This window comes from Ochotona princeps, chromosome 8, assembly GCF_030435755.1.
Source record: "Ochotona princeps isolate mOchPri1 chromosome 8, mOchPri1.hap1, whole genome shotgun sequence".
NCBI classification, from domain to species: Eukaryota; Metazoa; Chordata; class Mammalia; order Lagomorpha; family Ochotonidae; genus Ochotona; species Ochotona princeps.
This window is the reverse complement of record NC_080839.1, coordinates 56,381,644-56,401,591: the sequence shown is the minus strand read 5'-3', so window position 1 is coordinate 56,401,591 and position 19,948 is coordinate 56,381,644. Positions and strand designations below refer to the sequence as shown.

The following is a 19,948-nucleotide window of genomic DNA, read 5'->3' as shown; positions in this document are numbered from 1 at the left end:
GAATAACTCCCTGAGATGTGTCACATGACCAGAATGCGAATCCTAGAAGATGTGTACAAGAAGTCATTTGTTCGTTTGGAGTGATGTCATTGTAATCACACCCAGAGACTTGGACCAGGATGTGGCCTTTGAATACTTTACCCTTATCCATATTCTCTTAACAGTTCAGAGTTTGTGTAGGACTTCAAGTGCAATAAATGTCAACAACAAGATGTTATTGCAGTATCACAGCAGTATGATTGCAAGCTTCAGATCGCAGTGGCTACATGTGCATCCGTGAAAGGGGTAACCTTACCAGGCACTGCAAGCCCAGCTCACCTTACTCAGCGTTTGCACGAATACAGAACATGAAGTGAGACCTTCCAGCTCGACTTGCAACATTTATTTGAAGCCATAGACAGAAATATTTTTGCAGCAAAACCTTAGTCATCAAGTGACCCACCTGCCACTGCCTTTTCTTCCCCAGGAATCCAATAAAATTAACCCTTTCTCCCCATACACACAATTACCCACACCAAAAAACCCTTAAAGGCCAATAGAGCTAGGAAAGAATTCACACTGCTCCGGCAGCTTTCATGATCTTTCATCCAAATTTTTACTTAATTTCATTTCCTTTCTGCTACCACAGTTAACTATAAATATAACTACATCTCTGGGTCTGATTACCTAGGTATTGGGGACTACAAGCATAGTTTATTAATGGTCCAGAGAAACAGTAGGAGAACAAGCCAAACACTGAAGGAAAGAAAAGCACAAAACCAGAATTAATGGTTTTGTTAATAGTGCTTCCCTGCTGGGAATTTTACCTCCCCTGACCTTGACCACTGATTGTACATAAATACCTACACACTTCCTGCCAGGATGTCTCTTTTTTAGGATACCTTCCTTTTATTCCTGTCAGCCTGGGAATTCTTCACCATCCTCTGCACTCCCTGACCCAGACTTCTATCCCCAGAGGTGCCAGAGGACAGATGACCGACTGCTGCTTCTCTTACTGCGTTTGCATACCGACACATCACTGCCCTGAACTTCCTGCCTATTTCATTTTAGTGGAAACAACATTTGACATTCAGTCTCCTCTTACTTTCTTTACTTTCCTGTGTTCACCAGATTTCTATGTTTAGGCAAATTCCAAACAGAGCAGTTCAGGGCAAGAGCCGGCACAGCCAGCTGAAAGGTTGTTGGTCATCTCAACCGTGCCAGTAGAGATGAGTGCCCATGTTGCAGCTTAACAGGTCTTTAAAAAAAAAAAAAAAGACTTTAAGCTCCCAGCATAGCTATCAGGAGTTCCATTTACCAAATCCGTGCCCCTGAATAACAGAACATCTCAGAATTCTTTTTACTATGGAACACAATTACAAATTGTTGCCCAAGATGAGGATCCTACAATAGAATAGTCCACTGATACTAATTTGGAAAAGCTATTAATGTAAAAATCAGAAGGCCTGTGGGAAACACCACACATCAAAATGCACAAACCCAGGGACACAGGGATGCTTAGCACAACAGCATGCACTGTTAGCCACACTGAGTCTCCTGCCTTCCATGCATTCACAATCGTGCAAATAAAGCTGACCATGCACGTTCTAGGTAGCAGGTAATGCATTTGAGAAATATTTGTTAATGGTTCACATTAAAAGTTGGGGATATCTACATTTGAAAAAAAAAGCAGCTTACATCAGGAACCTGTTCTGCTCCCGTCCAGCACCACTCCCATAATTTCTCAGTGATACCAGATGCACAAGGCAGGGGCCTGTAGAGCATGTATCTTGCCACAGCCACTGGCACCTTGTTTGTGGTCTCCCAACTTCTGTGTTGTTGTTTATTCATGGGGTTTTCCTTCCCTTTTCTTTGGTTTCAGATGCGAGTGTCTCTCTGGCTTATGTGGTTTCCCCGTGTGTGAGGTGGGATCCACTCCCCGCATAGTCTCTCGTGGAGATGGGACACCTGGAAAGTGCTGTGATGTCTTTGAATGTGTTAATGGTACGTGGGGTTTCTCTTGTTCTTAGAGAGTGTATGATGGTGTAGGAGGAGGAGGAGGGAGGGTTCAACATAGCTGCCCCTGCAGGAAAGAAACTCGGAGACTTGCTTAAAACTAAAAAGTTCCTTTAAGGTCCCACCACCTAGGACAGAAATTGGCATGGGAGCTACTGCTCCATCTATCAGAAAGAGAATTTTGCGGGTATGATAGCAGATTACATATAGCAGTCATATACTCTGCTGAATCTGAGAATCTCAAAAGCTTGGAGCTCTCAAGAAAAGGGTCATGGAGCTAACAGAATCCTCCTGGGTCACTCAGTGACCCAACCCACTGCTGTCAGGAGGCAATCCAACTAAAACCATGTGGGAGCTATAGCCATTTGAAACAGAAAAGACCTTGTTCATCTGGTTTAGAGTGTTCCTACTTAGAATGTCTGTGACCAACAGTTGGTGATTAATATCAGCCTACATTAGACTTGACCCCTGTGGCACAGAAAAAAAGTGTGTTTTTTTGGTCTCAAGATCCCCCTCAAAGAGGCTCTATCTCTTCTGTTCATAAGAGTTTGGTGGTTGGTGGCATGATGTTCATTGAGATGCTAGAAAAGACGATAACCCAAAACATTCTTCACCAGAATTTTCAGGACGTAAATAACAACAACAAAGAATAAAACTCAAATTTTGTGTCACTAGTTGCACAGAGTGCATTGCCTGTATACTCGGGAAGGTGGATTTGGACAAATACAACCAAAATATGTATATTAGGAACAGCCATATTAACTGTAGGCTATATTTATTTGGATATCGCAAATCTTCATCCCAGATCCTTCTCCAGCACAAAAGATTGTTAAAGTCAAATCCTTTTTGACAGAGTCATGTTATATTGGGGTCCCGTGGCCATACATTGCGTTACATGATTTTGTTTTTGAAATAACAGTTGCAGTATGGCTTTCTGATTAAGAGTAAACATAAGCACAGATTAGAATTAAAGAGGAACTTAAAATTAAATCAGGAACTTTCCTTGGGCCTCTGCATACATATCTGAAAATTGAGTGTGAATAATCATAAATTGAATGAGATATTTTATGCAAAGCACTTGTAGTTGCGCCTCAAGTGCAGTTACGTTTTTTGTACTCTGTGTCCCCACTTTCTGTTCATCTCCCGAGACACTACCCTGGACATTGGAGGTGGGGGCTGGAGGTGGCAAGGCTGGCCTTCTTAGTTTACAAACCGTACAAATGCAAGGATATGGGGAGGGTATAGATCTCTTCTCAAGAGTTGCTCCCCACCCCTGTTACCATCTAGCCAGTAGTAATGCTTCTTAAACACCAGCAAATGGCCAACCATACTTTTCTCTGACACTGCTACTAATTAATTTATTTTAGTTGGTGTGCTCTGGAGACTGAGTCCTTTACACACAAAAGTCACTTCTTACTCTGGGCTCTGGGCATCTCAGGTGTGTGTCCTTTCAGTACTCATCACTCTGAAAATAGTGATGTCTGTCATTGTAGCAAGTGAACAGAAGAGTCTCATCACACGTTTGTGTGTTTGTGAGTATGGACAGGTTGCCTGCCTTACCAACGACTCCCAGGTGATCTGGAGTCACCAGTCTGATTTATCTCAACCTAATTACCTGTGCAGGTAACTGCTAAATACCAGCCCAGAGAAGGGTTGATTAGTCGGAATTCTCCATCTTTTAATTGTCCTCTTACATTTCAGTCTGAAGTCACTTGTCCCTTGGATGTAGCTCCACTAGTAATAAAATTTGCTATGGTTTCCTTTGGATGAGTAAGAAAGATGCCTTTATTTTCTCTTTGATTCTAGAACCTTAAGTGTCTACTTTTTTTTTATAAGAACAATATATATTTCTCAAATTTGATGTGTCTAGCAGACCTAATAGCTATATCCCAACCTCAGCCAACCTGGAATTGATTTTTATGACCAGCCCTCTTTATAGTCATTTCTGAAAGTATTGTCATAGGACTGTGGGATTAGGATTTGCCATCTGCCATGATTGCATGCTGAGATAAAACAGTCGCAGCATTTCTGATGGTTGTTTCTTTCATGCTCCATAAACTGGTTGGGTCATTTTGCTTTTATTTTTTGTCCTATTACAGTAATAGTATTTCTTACTACTATAACCAATACGTTATAGAAGAGACTGGAAACTGTAATATCATGAAAATTCATAATGCAGTGGAATAGGAGGGCCCATTAAAAAACTTCATAGAGAATCGAATTAAATTTTGTTACCAAAACTTTTGGAAAGCTATGCCTAGGTTTTTCATAGAACACATTTGTCATGAGCTTTTTTAAACCCCCGTGATTGCATGGATTTTGAAATCTTTTGCACCAAATTAAGCTTATCTTTTAATTTCACTTTTGACAAATTTATTGAAATTCTCTCATTTTTAAGGGTATTCTGACTTGGAACTGTGTGTTTTACTTTTGACATTCAAAGACATGCATATACTTGTTATGTTCATGCGTGACTGGGTGTTTGTAAGGGGAATTTGAAACAGTGACTGAAATGGAATTAAAAGATTTGTGCAGAAATATTAGCAATCCATGTATGCGGCTTTTTAGCATAATAGGCATTGACTGCAGCGAGCTTTTTTATAACCATGATGCATGAAGACATAGTTAGTGACCTGTACTCTGGCTAGTAGTCCTAAGATCAAAATCAGAAGATTTTATGTCGCTTAGAACAGAGGCATGCATCCACAGAAACAGGTGCAGCATCCCAACATGGAATCGATGATAGGCAGCAAGTACAGTGTAAGATGATTCCACCCAGTGGTGGCAGAGGTGTCTTAGTGTGTGTGAGCACCACCAGTGGTGTTGGTTCAGTGGCATCACTTACTGATAGATGTCTCAAAACCTTGCCCAGTCTTTAGGTGACATGTGTGTCTCTGTGTTGGAGAGGGTGTGAGGGAAACATCCACAGAATGAACACAGATTCAATAACTTGGTGGTGAAATGTTAATTAGAAAAAGAAATCATAGCTATAGAGATGTAACTAAAAATTAAACAGAAAGCACACACAAGCAGATTGGCTTTAGGGGGTCTGTGTAGTTGCCAGAGTTAAACATCATGATAAACCCCCAGCTTCCTGGCCATCTAGTGAGAAAGAAAGTGAAATCATAGACGATATTTATTTTCAAAGACTAAAACCTTCAGAACAGAACAATTCCTCACATGGAAATTAAAAAGTAACCTGAGATGGAAATCATGTCCTTCAGTTCCTTTAACACAAGTTTTTTTTTTTTTTAAATGAGTTTTCTGTGACTTATTTCCAATAAAAAAAAAAAAACAGCATTAAAATACCAAGATACAGCTCAGTGAAAACCTGTCCAGGAGTTCAGATTGACACAGCTGCAGCCGAAGTGCCTAGTGTCTTCACATTAAGAACCCCTCAGAGTGATGGAACTGAGCCAAAAACTCCAGTTTGGGAGACATAGGCTGAATTTTTATGGCACTGACCCCACATGCAGAAATGCGGATTGCACTGACAGTGCCCAGCTGCCTGGCTGCTGGTCAGGCGACTCATATGCCGATGTTATTTACTTAAATATAAGCATCAAAATGAGAGCAGAAGATTTTAAAATACACAGAATCAGGCAACTCCTGAGTTTTGGCAACACTAACTAGGTGGCAAGAACATCCTAAGTGTCCACTTCTCGTTGCAGTTTGGTTTGGTTTGGTTTTGGTAGAGGGAATGAAGGAGTTGCAGTTTACATCACATGAGCTGTATCCTCAGGGCCAAAAGTAAGATTAGTGAGGTGTTGGTTAAATGAGAATCCTGTTTTTGGAAAGCCAGGAAGCAAAGGCAATAGGCAGTGTGATTGAGTTCTTTACTGCCTGTAAAGCACTCCGAATCATCCCCTAGACGCGTGTGGCCTTTAAAGCAGTGCTGGAATGGTTCTAATGCCCTTCTATGACAGGTTTCTGAACCTGCTTTGAGCTCCAGACAGAGGGGCGTCAGCAGTCAGTTGCACCTGCCAGCCATCCTCTGCTCTCAGACAGGCACGTGTTTCTTCCCCATTTTGTCATAATTCCCACTGTCATTTTACCTACGACCCACCTCTCTTCTTGGAGTCATTTGGATATGGTCCAGTATTTTCCTACACACATCGAGATCAAATAAAGTGCCAGAGCCAGTAACTGACTCCTCCAGCAGCAGGAAAACTTCTAACAGTTTTCTAGAATGAGTAAACATTATATTCTACCATTGGATATAAACCAGTTGAAAGTAACCAAAATACGTTTAGCTTTGTCATATTGAGCATTGAGTTATTTATTGGGAAAGAGGGAACAGGATCAAGTATACACTGAGGCCGATCCACACTCAGCTGTAAGAACAGTCATCAGTAAAAAAGGAGAAAGCTGTCCTCCCCTTCCCAGTGGTTCCAGAAACCATGGATGGATGTGTAGGGACAGAAAGAGTCCCTTGTGTGTTGCGTCTCCCAGGAAGCAGTTTCAGATAGACATGAAGAAGTTCAGGCTGAGGAAAAACAAGTGCAACCAGCCTGTATATTGAGACTGTTTTTGGTGCCACCTGAAAAGTTTTTCAGAACGCTGCCCCATAACCATTTTGTTGTTGTTGTTTTGTGTGTGTGTGTTTTACAGCAAGATTAAAATTCAGATTTTAAGTGAGCACTCAGAACCAAGTGTCTTTATTAAGGTTGTGCTTACCACACAATAATTAGTTTCTGTTTCATTTGGGCGTATAGAAAAGATCAGTAAAAAACTGGGATTTTATGGTGGCCTTGATATTAACATGTAAGTCAGTCGCTGACAGGAGAGCTAGATCTGAAGTAGCTAGATCCAAAGTCGGCTTTTCTTCACACATAAAATGTTGGCCAATGAAACAGATCTGCCGACTGTTAATTCAAAAAGCTGGTACCAGAAGCATCTATTGAGAACCCACTGTCTGCAGCACGTAAACTCAACAGTCTTTGTGCAATCATGAAATCTACTGGCAGAGTATTAGGAAGAACTCCACCCTTCAAAAGAGATGTTTTGTTCCATGGGTGTTTGTTGAGCAACCCTCCTACTCCTGGGCCTTGTTGACCTAATTTTAAGGGTGATAGGATCTTTTGTAGTCCTTTTTGAGTATTGTTCCTTTGCTCTTACCCTGAATTAGTGTCTGCTTGGTTCACTCTGGCACGTACACATACACCATGTCAAAATTGTTTTTGCCCTTCAGGTACTTGAAAGGCCAGGGCCCCTGTCTTTGTGATGGTATCCGTGTGGCTGTTGACTTACAGAGCAATGGTCAGGTGATTCCCACCTGTCACGCAACTGTCCTTTTACTTCCTTATGCAGTTCACCTCACAATGCAATAAGACGAGACGTCAGATACTAGCTATTACCTAGCAGGCCGTCGAAGAGCATAAACAACAAATGCATCTGTTTGGGATTATTTTTACAATTCAAATGCTAAATTGTAGTCTTTTTCTTATTGCAATTATATACTTAATCACCGTCTGCCACAACCAGGGCAGTTCTGCAGGGATTACTAGCAGTCTGTATTATAAGGCTCTTTTCAAGAGTTCTGAAATAAATGAAAGAGGGGAAGAAAGATTCCAGAATTTCATTGACATACACAAAACACATCCAAAAATCTTTTTTTTAATTAGACACGTTTATACATCTCTGTAATAAACACTAATCTCTCAATAAGTTGCTTTTGTAACATTTTTCTGTTCCACATTCACTTCAGTCATGCTTGTGTAAAGGTGGTAGCAATCTCCAGGCTGTTCTGAGATCTGCAGAAATTCCCAGCAGGTAAAGAAGTGCTCAACGATCCTTAAAGATCATGGCTAGCCTTTTTATCACGTACTTTTCTTAGATCAAACAGACTTCATTGTGTTCTAGAATCTGTTTCTGTCTCTTTCTCCTCTGTAACCTCTGTCTCTTCCTCCCTTCCTTGTTACCCTAAAGGATATTACTGTATTTCATGCTGTGATTTTTGGGGACCACATGGAGGCATATGTCCACCACTTCCTTGTTCTTGAGATTTCTCTAACCCTAAATGTTCAGTTCTCCCACATAATCTCCTGTACATGCTATCATAAAACAGTGCTCCCAGACAGCTTTCCTTATAACCAGAACCTTCCATATCCACTTAAACTCTTGCAGCAAGATTTGTGGCTTCTCCCAATATCAGTTGTGGCCAGTTAACTCAAGTATGTAACTAATATTTATTGGCTTTGATTTTTTTTCTTTACTTTGAATGGTGTTCAACAATTTTTTGAGTGCCCCACATTTCATGCTGTTTAGGTTTGACTCATTAAGGCTGTCTGTTTTCTACACCTTGGGAAATTTGTAGTTTAACTGCCCAATTTTGAACCCCAGCTCAGATTAGAATATTGGAAGAAATTATGTAGATGAATTATGAGGTATGATGACTCTTTAATAAAGCTTGATTTTCTGAGAAAAGGACATACAATATCCAGACAGCTAAGGGAACAGATTTAAGTACTTATGTAAATACACAGCTCATCTCTGCTGGTATGACTTGAGGCAGGTGAATTTCATGAATTTCTCCATGAATTTCATTTTTCCTCATCAAAAAGAACGAGTAGTGGTACTCTGTCTTCTCATTGGTGTTATTATAAAATCAAGTGAGAACGCGATCATCCTTACGTGTTGTGCAAACATAAATACTCCAGTTAAAAAGCAGGGAAGGCTTCTGAAAGTATTCATACATGCCAGGTGTCATATGAAGAAGTCATTCATGGGCAGAGACCTCAGGGAGTCTGTGGACATCCTCAGCTGCCCCTGCTTGCGTGGTTAAAGCAGGGATGTTCAGGAGAACTTTCTTAAGCTGAAGAGTACTATTGCTGAGACACGCGCACAGTGAAGTTCATCAACTTAAGTTGTCCAGTGCAGTGATGTTGGCTATATTCACACAGTTGTGCACTTTGAACTTTAAAACATTTTCAACCAAACTCTCCCTCCCCAAAGAGAATACCTGAACCTGTTAGTAGTTGTTGCATTTCCTCCCCAAAGCCTTCCATCCTGGACAGCCACTTAGGTACTTTATAAATGTATGCATATTTCATATCGATAAAACACTACAGCATGTTGCTTTTTAAGACCGGCTCCTTTCCCCTAGCATAATGTTTTCAAGGTTCATTTGCACTGTGACATGTATCTAAACAAGATTTCCTTATATAGGTATACCACTTTCTTTTAATCCACAGGATAGTTAATTGTTCTTTAGGTGATTGCTTCTTTTTTTGACTGTTGTAAATAATGGTATATGCAAGCTTTTAATGAATGTGTTTTTGTTTCTGTTGGTATGTCCTTAGGACTAGGACTGCCTGATCATGTAATAAACTCCATTTAGTGTTTTGAGGAACTGTCAAACCGTTCACGGAAACCGCTGCACTTCTATATCTTTCCTAGGACTATGTGAACATTCTATTTTTTGTTGTTTTTATTTTATGACACAGATTAATAGGCACTGGGGTCTCCCCTCCCCCTCTCATGTAACCTTGCCTTCTCCCCATTTTTCTCCCCTCCAGTGTTACAAATAGTGTCGTTTGTGTAGCCTCAGAAGCCCATCATACTGCCATTGAGGTGTCTCCGAACATGTAGGAGATTATCTGCTGTTTCACTGAGTCTATCCTTGTACTGACTGCACAGGGACATACTGCTCTCTGTTTCTACCTATGAACATATTTACTTCCACTGTGTTTCCGTTATACATCCTCCTTAGGTTCAGTCCTCCATGGGTTGAAAGGGAAAAAATATATATATATATATATTATACATATATATATATAATCTTCATCTCCATGCTGTTATCGAACTTGAGGATGTGAGAGGAAAAGAAACCATTCTGTTTTATCCTCACAAAGATGTGTTACTGCAAACCTTTTTAATTATTCTCTATTTTCTTTTTCTAAAAGAATTTGATACATACTAATTGTATATATTTATGGAGTAAATTGTGTTGATTTTTTTAATGTTTCTTTGATTTACCTGAAGAACAGATGGAGGGAGGGAGGTATTCTCTGCTTTGGCTTGTTCTCCAGCTGCCCTCAACAGCTAGGTCTTGGCTGTGTTGAAGCTAGGAGGCAGGACATCCATCTGGGTCTCTCCTGTGGTGCCAGAAACTCAGAACTGGAACCTTTGTCTGCTACCTCCCAAATGCATTAGCAGGAAGCTGGATTGGAAGCAGAAGTTAAGACGAGCCTCCATCCCAGGCACTCTGAGACTGTGTAGATAAGAGGAGGCTGCTTAAGCTGTTGTACCACAATTCCCACTCTGATAATTCGCTGCATGGTTACAGTATGTAATCATGTCAAATCAGAGTAACAAACACTCATCTCCAGTTATTGTTTCTTTGGGGAGCCTTCTGACTCTTCCCTCCCAGTTTTTTCTAAAAATCTTTTGACTTTATTGATAGTGTTCACAAAAGTGATTTAGTTTTTTTTTTTTCCTCTTATGGCCTATGCTTTTTGTGTCCTACCTAGCTAAGAAGCCATTGCCTAATCCAGAGTCACAAAGATTTACCCCGGTATTGTCTTCTGAGAAAGCTGCAGATGTAGCTGTTTCATTTAGGTCATACCATGTCATTCATTTTGAGTTAACTTGTACCTATTGGGGCAGAGCGAGGCTGTATTGGTTGGCTTAGAGATTGTGGTGCCATTTAGTAAAAAAAAGACTATCTTCTGCTGTTTGAATTGTCTTGACATCCTTGTCAGAAATCAAGAAACTGGGTTTATTGCTGAACTCTCAGTGTTATGCTAGAATCACACTATCTTGATTACTATGACATGGTGTGTGTTCCGAAATCAGACTCCTGATTTTGTTGCTCCTTTCAATATTGGTTTTGGCAATTCTGAAATTTTCCTGTCAGCTTGTCAGTTTCAATGGAAGAGCTGGCTAGAATTTCAGTAGGGATGACTGTGAATACTTAATACAGTTCGGTTTGGGGATTAATTGCATTTTAGCAGTATGGTCTTCCAATATATAATGTCTTAATATTATTTAAGCATTTCTTGGCTTGTTGAACAATATCCTGCCATTTTTTAAGCCCTGAGTTTTTCAGTTATTTCACTAAATTTATTTCTAATTGTTTTTTGTTTGTTTTCATACTTTGGAGAATGGAATTGTTTTTCTGATTTCATTTTCTGGTAATTGCTAACATAGAGTATAATATGGAAACAGTTTTTTGAGTTGTAGTTGTACCCCGCAATGTTATTGAACTTGTTTCTTAAGTTATTTTCATTTTTTTGCTAATGCCGTTGATATGATTCATGGCATTTATTGATTTATTTTGTTTTCAAAATCATCAGGAGTTATTTTGAATTAACCATAATTAGAGATCTGGAATGAATTTAGAGATAGTATTTAAGAATGGAGAAAATGAAATCATTGGTATCAGAGTTGAGAATATGGGCCATGATTCCTTCTCAGAGTATGACCCGAAACAAAGCAAGGAGCACACAGTTTTAGTTGGAGAACTTCCATTTTTATGTGCCTCTTTGCTAATAATCTTGTGAGTTTGAACAAATTTCACAAGCCTTTCTAACTTCTCGGCTCAGAATAATATTTGTCAGACCTTTCTCATTGGGAGTAAGTGGCATAATGTGTACAACATTCTATACTATGTAATACATATATACATGGATGTGTGAAATGTTGCACATTAACATTATAGATTGTCAAATCAGGTGGAAAGAATAATTTAGAGAGAAACTCCAAAAAATAAAAATTTTGAGGCAGAGCTAAACCTGTCTTGGAGCAGGTCCGCTTACTTGGGGTAGTGAAGGATTTAACAAAACAAACATGATCTCTTTAGAGTACTTAGCAGCTAAGTGAGTTTCATATTCATAAAGTTTACCTTTCATTAGGGTGGGAGGAAATCATTTAGATTTTGCTAAAGGGAATTTCAGTTCCTTGGTGTAAACAGGATAACGATATATTTTGTTCTATTTTGCTTTCTTGATTCTGTTGCATAGTTGTATCAGGTTTAGTCATTTTCTAACAAACTATAACCTGTTGCTTGGAGACAGAATTTCTAGAGACTGAAAAATGTAAAGAGACACCACTTAGAACTGATTTGGTGTGTTGCTTTAACTCGTTTCAGAAACCAAGCCAGCCTGTGTGTTCAATAACGTAGAGTACTATGATGGAGACATGTTCCGAATGGACAACTGCCGGTTCTGTCGATGTCAAGGCGGTGTTTCCATTTGCTTCACCGCCCAGTGTGGCCAGCTGAGCTGCGAGAGGTACTACGTGCCGGAAGGGGAGTGCTGCCCGGTGTGTGAAGGTACGGAAGGGTGCCGGTTGAAGAGTAAAGTTAAAAAAAAAAAAAAAAAAAATCCAACCCTGGACCGCTTAGTTTATAGCAGTGAACTTCCAACCTGCAGCTGGTGTCTAAATGGTGTAGCTATTGGTGGTGTTAAAAAAAAGAACAGATAGGAACCTCTGTGTAATAATCATAGTGAGTTGTCTGGTCATGGTCGAGAACATCTCCCTTTCTAGAATTCAGGCCCAAACTCAAAGTAGGAATAAGCTGTCAGCATAGCATTTTGATGTACTATAAAATATGGTCATTATTTTATCTAGTTCATGTGCACTGGCTACTCCCATCTGTATCAGGATGCCTCTCCAAAGCTCTGACGGATTTATTTCGAATTTTACCTTTGTTTTGCGTAACACAGTGTTAATCTGCTGGTGACTCCTCTCCCAGCACAGTGGTGTTTATTTGGGAGACACAAGATTTATCTAATTGCTGTCAATATAAGGACTTCAGGGATTTTGTGTGTATTGTCTTGTAAGTAATCAAAAGTTTTTTTCTGTTGTAACCTTAGCTGCCAGTTGCTCAGCATGTAGGGACAAAGGTATGTATGATGTCCCTAAGCCGGTCTTGTTGTGCACACAGCCATAGGGTGGACATGCAGACAATCAGTTCAGTTAATCCTACAAAGAGCATTGTCACTCCCAGTTACTGGGGGCACTGTTCCGTCCAGAAAAATTAAGAAGTGATAATCATCTCAAGCAGCAACTCAGAAGTCATTGCTGGAATCCAAAATGTGTTCATGTCTCTTGGTTCCCCACCCGCAGCTTTCTCCGCAAAGCTTTTCAGAGGGGTGGAGTGGTAGCACGTGCCACATGCATTTTCGGGCCCTAGATCCTCTTCCCTGACCCAGTGTCGGGGGTCGTCCTAGGTTTGGTATGACTGATGCATTTGTTTAGACTCCTTGAGACTCCTCAGGCAACTTGGAGCTGCTGTTAATCACAACTGGAATAGAACTCCTGATGACTAGACCCTGGGAACAAGTATCTATAGCTGCAGGCAGAAATAAGATGCATGATATGCTCATTCTCACTCTCAACTTATTTTTAATTTAGACCCAGTGTACCCTTTTAATAATCCTGCCGGCTGCTATGCCAATGGTCAGATACGTGCCCACGGAGATCGGTGGCGGGAAGATGACTGCACCTTCTGCCAGTGCATCAACGGGGAACCTCACTGTGTGGCCACGGCCTGTGGACAGAGCTGCATGCACCCTGTGAAAGTGCCTGGGGAGTGTTGCCCAGTGTGTGAAGGTAAACCTTGCAGATTCTAACGTGTCCCTGGCGAGTGGCTCATGCTGGAGGCACTCCTACCAGTATGCTCTTGTTTGTTTTTTTATTTCCTTAGGCATCATGTCTGTCGTGCTGTTACCAGCTGCAGATGAATTTATTGTTCAGCCCAAACCCATCGTAGGGTGAGGGGGGAATGTCACAGATATGAAATGAGAGCAGAGAAGTCTTTATTGGAATATTTTACAGTGTAAGAATATATACATTTTAATCCAGTTCACTTGAACTCTGTTTAATACGTAAAGGTCAGCACAACAAAATGATGTGAAGTGAAACTTGGGAGTCAAGCACAGCATGTTCAATTGATGAGATTTCCATGAGCTCAGTATGCTGGCTCCTGGGAGGGAAAACTGGACCCACCAAAGGCCGTTTGTGTTGTCCACTGCCCTCACTCTGGCATCTGTCTTTTCAACATCATGAGGACTGCTCTCACATACCCTGGAATGCACCTGCTTATGTCTCCGTCACCTGCATTCTTCACCTGTCTAGAAGAGAAACTTTGAGGCATAATGAAGTTTTCTGTCCCAACTCCTATTCCAATTCATTTTCTCCATCCCAGGAGGAGTCTGAATATTTACTACTCTGTATGTGTGTGTCTTTCTCTCTTAGTTTGTTTATTTGAAAGGCATGGTGACAGAGGGGATAGTCAGTGAGAGAGATCTTGCCCAGTAGTTGATTCCCCCCACATGCCGGTATAACCAATTCTGGGCTGACTCAGAAGGACAGAGTATCCAGGACTTGACCCAGGCACCCCACCATGTGATGTGGGCTTCCCAAGCAGTGCCGTACTTATTATACCACAATCCCTGCCTCATCATCTCCTTCTTAATCTTTATCCATGTCTGCTAATACAAATGAGCTTAAATGTTTGCGTGGCAGATCTGTTAGAGCATCCATCTGTAAGAAACACATTTGCATAGTAAGATGAACTAACCTGTGTCAAAAATTAGTCTGTGTCGAAGATGGGTCCTTGTAGATTTTTCAGATTTTTTTTTCCCTTTAAACATTTTTAATTTTGAATAGTTTTCAACAGATTCACTACGATTTGTAGGTACAATTCTTTTTTTAAATCTTTGGATTTTGTTGTTGTTGTTGTTATATAATACTGTTTAATAGGCACTGGAATCTCCCTTCCTCCTTCCGCTCCCCACTCTTCTTTCGTCCAGTCTTACAATGGATGTCTTTCATGAATTTTCATAAGTCCATCATGCTGCCACTGAGCATGACACTGAGGTGTCTTCCAACAGTGCAGATTATTAGCCGTATCACTGTGAGTCCATCCTTGTACTGCATGCATGGGGACATCTACTTCCACCTATGAACATATTAATTTCCCATTATGCATCCCCTTAAGTACAATCCACCATGGGGGGAGGTGCGGAACATAAAAGAAAAACAAAATTAGTGAACCTTCATCCACATGAGGTTGACAGACATATAACAAAGGTATCAGTGTGACACCAGGGTGGTGAAAAAGAATGTCCAGCATCTTCACATAGGAGTAAATGCCAGTGTGTGTCCCATGTGGCACTGATGAGAATACAGTAAGGACTGGATCATCATTACTTAAGGGCAGTAGCAATAACAGTGATAAAAGGGACGTTGACAATCTTAGGTGATTACAAGCAATCAGTCTCTTATATTGATTAATGGATTTTAAGAAACCAGTAGATCCCTCCAGAAACTTAGCTAAGTGGACTCAGTCTTTTTAAGTATCAAGTTCTTTGCTCCCACCTGAATTTTAATAAACTCAGGCTTCAGAGTTTGCTCAACTGTTTTCATTAACCTCAAAGGGGTTAAACTTATTAAAGACTTTAAAAATCATGTGAAAATGGAAGCTGGAGCATTCTTGTTTTATGGGCATCCTCAATTCCCCCCCCCCCCCAATGCTGTGCACAGAGTGCAGCTGTCGCACTGCAGGGCTCTGTGGCTTCCCGATGAGTGGTATCACACGCCCACCCCTCACACAGGCGCACGTCTCAGCTCCTGAAGGCCGGGTTTCAGGGCGGATAAAAGGAGTATATATAAATAGGTGTAAAGGTTGTAGCATGAACCTCACAGGAAAGGGCCGCTTGCTGATGTACATAAAAATGGGGATACCTAGCCCTAAGAATTGGGAATAAGCTATTGTCAACTGGAAACAGGGTGACACTGTAAGAAAAATTGAAAAGCATAAAAAAGTATTCCAGTAAATACTATTCTTGAACTTTGTGGGTCTTGCATCATACATTCAAAATAGGACTTAAAAATCTTATAAAAGTGAAGTGAGGACTCTCTAAAAGTAAGTGAGAAGAAGACAGCTCCTGTAGCCCTGATCTTTGTACTCAAGAGCATCCCCATCAAGGTGCATAGAGGAGGGAAGTATTGGAGAATAGAAATCTATGTGAAACTGATGGATTGACATCACAGGTGTTTGCATGGATGTGAACTTAGTTTGATCTGTGAAAGACCTGCACAGATACAATCTGATAAAAGAATAAGTTTTGGTGAGCCATTAGTTCCAAAAAATTAAGAACTTCCTGTAGTCCAGATAGAGGAAAAAGAACTGAGGTAGCTCTAACTTCAAAGAACATATTTAAGCTAAATTTTAAACTAAACCAGACCTCTAATGTTCACATAGAGGTACTGTGTGGTAAGTGCTTCATGCTTGTACCTGATTTCTTCTAACCACAACAGTGTGTTCATGCCTTATGAGCCCTTTTCAAGATGAAAAAAAGTAAGGTTTAGAGAAGTTTAGGTAGCTTTCACCTAGGTTCACTTCCTGTTATTTGCCGAGGTCTGCTGGGTTGAGCCGCGTATTCATTTGCTTCCCTGCTCACAGATTTCGTCTGCTTCCCCCGTTCATCTCTAGTCATCTCTGCCTTTTGGCTCTGTGCTGTGGGGAGACAGAGCTGGGGTGCAGGGGAGGAAATGTGAGCCCCACCTACCTTGCCCCACTTACTTTGAAGACCTGGAAAGGCTACCTCTGAGCTATCCTCCCAAGTTCACTTTTCCTGTCTCCCATATAGAAACAGAACTCAGCCCCTTCCTCGTGCCAGCTGTCGATTCTGCTGGTCTCATGTCTTCTTTCGTGCTCTCCCACACAACCTGTCTTCATCTGAGCTTTCAAAGATTCCACTTTCTTGTATTAAGAGAATAAATATATTCTGTGTTTCTTCTTAGTTTGTCAAATAGAGTTTCAAATAATGTTGTATTTGACCTGCAATAACTCTTAGATCCTATCTGCATAGGATCAAAAAAAAAAAAAACATATCTTAGAAGGATACTAAAGGGTTATAAATTACTAATAATAGTTACAAAATACAAGGTAAATGAATCTCATTGCTTACTTTCCAGAGCCCAAGAAAGTATCTGGAACCAATTGAAAATATTTTTTTTTCATTAATCACTAAGTAGCACACTGGAATGAAATTTCATGTGATTTCAGAATAACGAGAGGATTTTATGAAATAAGAAAAAAATAAAGTGTTAATGTGTGAGAAATAAGCATCCAGCCAAAATTATTTAGAGAAAAGCAACAACCTTGGTGCAGTGTATCCACATGATAAATTCCTTTGTACACAATTGCATAATAAGTATTGGCCCTGGCCCTGTTAGCCAGTCTCAAGGTAGCTAGTCAGAGTCTAAAATTAAATGAAAAGACCTCACACCAAGGTTGTGGTTTTAGATTCTTTCTAGATAAATTATTGCATTACTAAATACAGTGTGTTTCTCCGTACAGGGAGGAATAAGATTGTTGTGGCTGTTGCTTTTGAGCATACATACCTTCCAAGTGACAGCATCCTGGGCCTGGTTACTCACGCTGGACTGGAGGACTGGGAACTTGAACCTTGGGGACCCTTAGGAGATTAGGCCGTTACTTGACAGTTAACTGGATTCATAAGTGTGTAAGTGCTTGTTAAATTGGCACTTAAGTACCTTCATGATGGAGTTTTAGCAAGTAATAACCAACATCCAATTCAGGTACACAGATTAGCAGCTCTGGTATGTAGCTGTTTTTAGCCTTGTGTTTTGCTTTCCTGGCTCATGTCTACCTCTTCTTATGATGGCCAAACTCAGTATTTCCATTTTTGATTCAGGTGGATATGTACAGACTAGCATAACCAGTTTACAGCTTCAGTGGACATATGGGAGTTAAAGACTTATCTTAAAAAAAAAATACTAAAAACAAAAAAGGGAGGGACCTTTACTCATATCTAGCACTATTACTATTAATGACCATGGTTGATACCGATGACAGACATACCTCATGCTGGGTCAAGTGCTGTGATGCACCAGCTCGTTTTGAGCCTGATGATGTGGGTTCTTTCATCCTATTTCAGCATTACACTGCACAATGTGTTGCCCTGTGTAAGGACTCTGCCCTATGCTTTGATCCCTAAAATATCATCTGCATATAAATAGATGCTCAAAACTTTTCATGAATACATAAGTGAGGGCAGGACGAGAAAGGGAAAGAATGGAATAGGAAGCCACAATGAAACCTTTGTTGCAAATCTCGTTAGCTAAGTAAGGTCTTGAGTCTCTTGCCCATGCAGTAGGACCACATATCCGTAGGCAGGTTTGGCCAGTTGGCTGTAGGTTGACTCATCCTTCTAAGGAGGGCCCAGATCTCTGCTCCAGCTCAGTGGAGGCTCTAAGGATTGTCCAAGTCTGGTGTGGAACTGGCAGTTTGGTCTCACCCAGTCCCTGAGGTCCAGCATAAAGGAGTTTGAATGAGGCTTCCTCAACCCTTCAAACCTCATACTCACTGATACTTAGGTACTGTTTTGAAGACCTACCTGGTGCAGGTATAAGTACCACCACATGGTGACTTCAGTTACTTACACAGGTCAAATTTTACTTTTTCATGTCAGAATTAGGCATTCAGATCAGCGTGTTGATTGTTTTGCTACCTAAGTTGACTGTTAATGTTAAACACATGCCATCTCCATTACAGGCTTGTTTTGTAGTGGACGGTAAGATACAGTGTTGGGAAGTGAAATGGTGAATGTAAGATGTATGTGACATGTCTGTTAATTTAGGGGGCAGGGAAGAGACAAGGGATGTAGACAGGTGCGTGGACAACTTACTGTCAGCGTGACTTAGAAGTCGTGAGAGTCAGATCTGATGTCTCTTCTTGGTCTGGGCCGGCCCTGCTAGGAGGTCACTATGGCTTGAGGATTCTTCCAGGATGCAGAGCGAAGGGTTTCCTTAATCTTGAGACTTTCGGAGCCAACACCAAGAGTATCAGTTTTCAAGAACTAGGACTAACTTGAATTATGTTTTAAAAGGTCATACCCAGCAGTATACTTATGTTACCAGTAAATAAATCCTGTTTTTGTGATTGAGTGAAAGGGTAATTTCCTTTCTACAATGTGTTTCCCTATAAGCAAGGAAAAATCCTTTTTCTTTCGCGGACAAGAAATCAAATAGTCATTTGTAGATTTTAAAAGTACAGTGATGGGCATATATGAGGACCCATCATATTCTCTTGGTTGTTTAAAAAATGTTTTTCCATAATAAGTTAAAGCAGTAGCATCCGGAGAGCTGTTGGAAACAGGAGTTGGTTTTAGGCAGGTCCTCTAAGTCTGCTCACCTGGACTTAATCAACTCTTGAAATAGAGGAGAAGAAGATTTGCTGTGCATGGATTCTGTTCTGCCTCTGTGGATTTAGGGAGGAATGTGATTGAACCAGAAAATCAACTGTCTTTTTCCTGCCACTCAACTGTCTTCTATCCCTTCGTTGGGGAATCCTGGACCTACTTGAAAAAGTGTTGAAGCTTTGGTTTTAGGCATGTCTGCAGCTATGTAAATTTAGTAAGCTGCTTCTGCATCAGCTCAGCCAGTAATAGACTGCATGCTGTGCTCCTAATAAGCTGGAGGTCTGTGAGCTGTCACATGCACAGCTTCCTCTTCATCAATCCCAGCTCTGTGGAACTGTATTCTTTCCCATGAATGTTCGTTATATAATTTGAATCAAGCTGCTTTTCAAATGAGATTTCCACAGATTGCCAGAAAAGTCTGTACCAGGCACATATCTGGGTGGGAATTCCTTGAAACGAGAAAAAATGTTTCCAGCCCTGCCCATTATGCTTCCTCACTGAACAGTCTCTCAAATGATTAAGCTACTGCTTCTGTGGCAAGGAGTCAAACATAGTTTGGCTGACCCCAGAGAGGCAGTGAAGTCGAAGATACCACAGAGTCACATATTATTAACATACTGAGAGACAACAGGGATCAAAACTCAGTTTAGGGGTGGTATTGCTTCACTGCCGTATACCACACTATTATTAGTAAGCCACGAATAATAAAATATTCATAGTATCTTGATGACTGTTTGGCAAATTGTTCCATCCTTTAACTCTGAATGTCCTGGAAA

The 19,948-nt window shown here is 40.6% G+C and overlaps 1 protein-coding gene across 4 annotated transcripts in view; it reads left to right on the top strand.

Annotated features, from left to right (window-relative positions):
- The window catches only part of LOC131481018 (cysteine-rich motor neuron 1 protein), a 186,426-nt gene that overhangs the window by 104,287 nt on the left and 62,191 nt on the right, over positions 1-19,948 (top strand). For all 4 annotated transcript variants that reach the window (XM_058668078.1, XM_058668081.1, XM_058668080.1 and 1 more), the window contains 3 exons: positions 1,862-1,983; positions 12,086-12,268; positions 13,354-13,551. In XM_058668078.1, coding sequence (XP_058524061.1) covers positions 1,862-1,983; positions 12,086-12,268; positions 13,354-13,551 — 503 coding nt within the window. The remainder of the gene's footprint in view (positions 1-1,861; positions 1,984-12,085; positions 12,269-13,353; positions 13,552-19,948) is intronic.